A 6,267-nucleotide genomic window follows, 5' to 3' on the forward strand; every position below is an offset into this window, starting at 1 on the left:
CGAATTAAGAACAAATATTTCTGCAATTTTTGAATTTTGCTCAATTACACTTTAACCATATGAGTAGCCTGCATACAGATGTATGCATAAACACATTTGATACACACAACTTTGTGTGACTTTAATAAAATAAAACAACCCATAACTTGTACTATGTATTTCAAAATTCTTATATAAGGAAAATTCTGTTAACCAGGGTATACATAATAATATTGTATATCTCTATAGCAATATGGTCATAGTTAAGACAATTAATTGCTTCATTTCTCAATATGAGAAAACTACAGTTTATTTTTATGAAATGTTAAATGTATGATCTCACTCTGCTTCAGACGGTATTTGTCTTTCATATAATGACTTTAATAATTTCTATAATCATTTTTTCCATGTTCTATCAATGCTTTGAGTTTCAAGAGTTATTAAATATGAGAATATTTCTACATAAACATGTCACTACACTCACTATAATCACAAAATAAATAAAATTATTAAGATAGCTGTCAATTGGATGGCTAGAAATTAAAAACACTTAAAAAGTTGATAATATATTAACAAAATAATAACCTCATTTGCAGTGAAATAAATTTTATATGAAAAACACATGTTTTAAATCGGTAATTGTTGAAATTCTATAAAAATCAACTTAAATGTTTTCAATAAATAACCATCTCACTATTAAATCCATGTATCACAGAGTAGTTTTCTGTTTTCAATTGTTTAGTCAGATTGATTGAATAATATTCTCAAAACGTTTTTTAAGATGTTTACAATACCAAGCATTAAGAAATATTTAAATTGTTACACAGAAAGTTGAAAAATATGTGGTTTAATTGGTGCTAAATCGAAGTTTGACTTTTTACAATTGTTTACTATTAATGCAGAGTATAAAAAACTATGTACATCAGTATGTTTTTGGAAATCGTACAGATCAAACAATTGTTGTCTGCACATTAACTGAACAAAATCAATAAATAGTCTATTTTTACTTTTGTATAAACATAGGTGGACGGGATTAAGATTAAATGTTTGTTCACTCGAACGTGTATGGAAATATTTTCATTAAATTGTTCAGAATTAAAAATAAAATTTAATATCTTTTACAGCATTTATGTAACTAATGTAAATAACTGGATCTAATTTCTAGATAGTATGTTAAATTTGGCAGTCCCGCTGTAAAGTGTTCATATAATATATATCTTTTATACATGGATTAAAAAAATTTGTTTTCTATAGATACTTCTTTCAATGCAATAATATCTTCTATAAAAGATTTTTAATATTCTAAATTGTTTCATTTTCTTATAACATGATTTTAAATATATTTTACACAGAGAATAGTTAAAACGTTAATTTACTTTTATGTTATAGATAAAATCATTTGACATATTTTATATCACATTAATAGATAAGACAAATTTTACCCGTCCACCACTTGATACATTAAGTGTTTGCAGCAATAATTTTAATTAATATATGCAGTTATACTTTAAGTTATGCGTGAAGCTAGTGTACCATTTAAAAAATGATCATTCATTCTTCTCATCATTTGTACAATTGGTAGAGTGGCACAGTAACTTACACTGAACATACACTTTACATTTTAGATATTTCATTACACTCGAAACCAATTCTCATAATGTACGTCATGTCTTTTTTAATCGTCCAACAATCCATTCGAGTCCTTGATAAAGCCTAAAACGTTACAAGTGTTAAATCGCCTTGTCTTATTAATATGAGGCTTGTGACTACGCAAGAGTAAGTTCTATTCTTACCCTTCTCCCGTAAGTGCACAACAACTTTGTATATGCCACTGATGCTTTTTAATCGAAGTCAAATCTAACTGTCTAGAAATTTCAGCAGCTGTCATGCTACCTTTTAAGTCTTGCTTATTAGCATAAACTAAAACATTAGCTTTGCTCAATTCTTCATGATTCAACATTGAGTATAATTCCTCTCTTATTACACCGAGCCTTTCTCGATCTGTACTATCTATAACTATAATTATAAACTCGGTGTTAGTATAATAGGTAGACCATGCTGCTCTTAGACTTTGTTGTCCACCTAAATCCCACATTATGAAGTGAATATTTTTCCAAACAACTTCTTCAACATTAGATCCAATAGTTGGTGATGTGTGAACAACCTCGTTCATTAGGAATTGGTACAATATAGTTGTCTTACCAGCATTATCTAAACCTACCATTACTATTTTATGTTCTGAAAGGTAAAAAGATTTTGTTATAATTAATCAAAAGTTATTGCTTGGCAAAACAATATTGTAAAATATGATAATTTATATATATGTTTTTATGTAAAGATAACTTTTTAAATATTAATAAATAACCTTCATTGATATGGTAAAGAGAGAGATATGAAGATAACATATGTTAACATATGTTTAAAGTGAAGGAATAAAAATTTCATGATATTTTCATAAAAATTAAACTATAACACTGTGTTATTGTTAAATAGACAGAAAATAATTCCATTTTTCACATTATTTCTAATAGCATATGTCAAATGATAATTCCATTATTTCAAACTTTTTATTTCCTCTCACTAGTTACAGAATATCTAATAATTAAGAAAGATTGCTTTATCCAATTTTTGTTAGAATATATAAATATTAAGAAACGTAACCGTGAGATTAATGTAAATTCCATGTTATCTAACGAAATTCATTACTGTAATAGAGATTATATGTAACAAGAGAAAGTGCTTAAAATTGACAAATGATTTTTCTGTTATGAAAGCACGAAATCGTAAACACGCATACATTTCTCGTATATAGAATCTTTAATAAATTAAATAAATAATCATCGCACTTCCACGTGTTAATAAATATGTATACATTTTGTTATATTGTTATTTAGATTACGTGATGCATAATCCAGTGCAATATTTGTGATACAATACTGTTATTAAATATCGCGAATTTACCTTCATTCCCAAAGAGACTCCACAGTTTTGCAAATAGCAGTCCCATGTTGGTAACAACACTAAACAATTCAGAGCCGAATGTTTATTTAATCGTATTTCTGTACAGTCTTATTCTCGACAAAAAAGATGTGTTTGGTGTCAGAAATGGGGCATCTCATTGTCAGAGGGTTATGTTCACTTTTCTACTAAGTTCTCTTTCACCATGTTCCTGGCAAATTTGCGTCATTATTGACGCATTATAATACGGAACGTGTACTTAAGAATTGTTGCGAGCTGTTGAAACGTCACTAAGGATAATGTTAAAATTAAAGAAATATACAGAGACCTTCCTTAATCTAATTAAGCAAATCGCGACATGTTGAGTTTCCAATTAAAAGACCCATACGTCCAATATAACCAATCGTGTGTTGGATATAGTCGAAAGTGGCGTCAGTCTTGTAGACACGAGCGCTGATTGGAAGCGGCAGATTCTTAGCTAAGAGCGCGGAAAATAACAATTCCTTTTGAACAGGTATTAGTCACATGAAACTGTGACTACATAATCTAATCGATTTTGCTGAATCACTATCTGTTTTGTTTTACTTAATAGAAAGGAGAAAATTAATCATGCACGATACAATCGTAATGTAAAGTTCTCGTTTTTGGGAAGTCATTCCAATTTCTCATAAATAATTAAATATCAGTAGAGTTCCTTTTCTGTAATATTAAAACGTTTAAGCATCAATGTGTAACGATATTAATTTAATGGTGTCAATAGGAAATTTATTAAAACAATTCATCGTGTATAAAGCGGAATATAAAAATTAATTGAGAGATCAAAATTTATATCTGAAAAAAACAAATTTTTAGATAAAACTTATTGATAAATCAATTATTATAATTCGAACGGAAATTGATATAAAAATTAAATAATGAAATAAAATATTTGAATGTTCCATCGTTTTAGTTATCACAGAGCATTCCATTTATGATAAATTTATATACTGATAATGTTGTGAAACTTTCTAGGTAGTTGTGCTCATATAGTATTATGTGTTGATTTCATTCTGACCTTGGTGTAAGTTGCGATTGGCTTACGAAACGTCGGCTGATGTCGAAGACTACTCAAAGATGAATGGTCACTCTTGATCTTCGTGGTGGAAGTACTCGACCACTTGTTGCTTCTTGATATTACGCCAAAAACAGACGAATCACATATTACTTGTTAAAAATTATTTATTAACATGAGCAAACCGTGAGTAATTTTTTAGTAACTTAAATTTATGCGTATAAGAAATTTTAATTATATTCTATGATTTGTTATAAAAAAAAATATTTATATTCAAACTAATCTTAATATGTCTAATATAATTAAAGCAAGAGAAACAAGTAGCACTGATATGTTGTATGGAAATTATGCTTTTTATTAACAAATTAAAATTTTCACCTAACGAGACATGACATTGCGAGAAAGAATTTTTATTTTATCTTGTAGAGTTGCAGATATTGCCCTTATTGGGCTGGCTGTTATGGGCCAGAATTTAATTTTAAATATGAACGATCATGGATTTGTTGTTTGTGCTTACAACCGTACAACGGATAAAGTTAAATCTTTTTTGGAAAATGAAGCTAAAGGCACAAAAGTCATTGGTGCATACTCGCTAAAAGAAATGGTAGACAAGTTAAAATCACCAAGGAGAGTAATGCTTTTAGTCAAGGGTAAGGCTTACTATGTAGATAAGTAAATTTTGGATTAGAAAGGTTTGACATTGATCTTTGACCTTGTGTTACATAAATGTTTATATATATTTATGAAAGTAATTGATAATATCTAATATTTAAAATATAATTTCCTTAATTAATATTAATTAGTTTTCATTATGTAAGTAGAATGAGCACATGTAATAATGTATTATCTTTAAAGCTGGTGCCGCTGTGGATGCATTCATTGAACAATTAGTACCTCTGTTGAGTCCTGGAGATATTATTATTGATGGTGGTAATTCTGAGTACCAGGATACTGAAAGACGAACTAAAGAATTAGAAAAGAAAGGAATTCTTTTCGTTGGCAGTGGTGTCAGTGGTGGTGAAGATGGTGCTAGATATGGACCATCTTTGATGCCAGGTGGAAATCCAAAAGCTTGGCCACATATTAAACCTATCTTCCAGGTATTTATATATAAGTAAAATGTATAATTATTTAAATATTTAATATAATAGATTATCTGAATCTATTTTAGTCAATTTGCGCGAAAGCCAATGGAGAACCTTGTTGCGATTGGGTTGGAGAAACCGGTGCAGGGCATTTTGTGAAAATGGTACATAATGGAATTGAGTACGGTGACATGCAACTTATTTGTGAAGCATATCATATTATGCGCGATGGTTTAAAACTTAATCCAGAACAAATGAGTCAGGTTTTTGATGAATGGAACAAAGGAGAGCTTGATTCATTTTTAATTGAGATTACACGGGACATTCTCAAGTATAAAGATCAGAAAGGATATTTATTAGAACGAATCAGAGATACAGCTGGACAAAAGGGAACTGGAAAATGGACAGCTATTGCTGCGTTAGATTATGGAGTACCTGTAACTCTAATAGGGGAATCAGTGTTTGCTAGATGTCTTTCTGCTTTACAAAGTGAAAGAGTAGAAGCAAGCTCAGTACTGAAAGGACCTGACGCTGTATACCAAGGCGATAAAAAACAGTTTCTAGAGCATTTAAAGAAAACACTTTATGCTTCCAAAATTATTTCCTATGCACAAGGATTTATGTTATTGAGGGAAGCTGCTAAAATTTACAATTGGAATTTGAATTATGGAGGTATAGCTCTTATGTGGAGAGGAGGATGTATTATAAGAAGGTATGTATTATTGAAATAATTCTTTTTAGATAAAAGTGATTTATCATACTTTTTTTTTTAGTGTCTTCTTGGGAAATATTAAAGCAGCATTTGATAAGAATCCAAAACTTTCTAATCTGTTATTGGATGATTTCTTTGCTAATGCAATGAAAGAATGTCAAGCTAGTGCTAGAATAGTAGTATCCACAGCTGTGCAGTTAGGGATACCAACTCCCGCTCTATCAACTGCTTTAGCTTTTTATGATGGTTATAGAACTGCTCGGCTTCCAGCTAATTTGCTTCAAGCTCAACGAGATTACTTTGGTGCTCATACTTATGAATTACTTGGTCAGGAAGGAAAATTTGTACACACAAACTGGACTGGGCATGGTGGAAATGTATCTGCTTCTACATATGATGTATAAAAATTTGTAAATATATTTTTATATTTACAAATTGTACATACAAGTAAAATTGTGGTTAATGTTTTGGTTTATAAATGT

At 29.6% G+C, this 6,267-nt stretch overlaps 2 protein-coding genes across 2 annotated transcripts; one reads left to right on the forward strand and one right to left on the reverse strand.

Moving 5' to 3' along the window:
- Positions 1-271: 271 nt before the first annotated feature.
- On the reverse strand, positions 272-3,514 carry Arl5 (ADP-ribosylation factor-like 5). Its single transcript, XM_076898298.1, has 3 exons — positions 2,941-3,514; positions 1,773-2,217; positions 272-1,692 (listed from the first exon to the last, which is right to left on the reverse strand). The coding sequence occupies exons 1-3, from the start codon at positions 2,984-2,986 to the stop codon at positions 1,644-1,646; spliced, it is 540 nt and encodes a 179-aa protein (XP_076754413.1). The 5' UTR covers positions 2,987-3,514; the 3' UTR covers positions 272-1,643.
- Positions 3,515-3,991: 477 nt separating this feature from the next.
- Pgd (phosphogluconate dehydrogenase) lies at positions 3,992-6,225 on the forward strand. Its single transcript, XM_076898286.1, has 5 exons — positions 3,992-4,174; positions 4,415-4,638; positions 4,844-5,088; positions 5,160-5,785; positions 5,847-6,225. The coding sequence occupies exons 1-5, from the start codon at positions 4,164-4,166 to the stop codon at positions 6,187-6,189; spliced, it is 1,449 nt and encodes a 482-aa protein (XP_076754401.1). The 5' UTR covers positions 3,992-4,163; the 3' UTR covers positions 6,190-6,225.
- The last annotated feature ends 42 nt before the right edge of the window (positions 6,226-6,267 follow it).

This window comes from Xylocopa sonorina, chromosome 7 (genome assembly GCF_050948175.1).
Source record: "Xylocopa sonorina isolate GNS202 chromosome 7, iyXylSono1_principal, whole genome shotgun sequence".
Taxonomy (NCBI): Eukaryota; Metazoa; Arthropoda; class Insecta; order Hymenoptera; family Apidae; genus Xylocopa; species Xylocopa sonorina.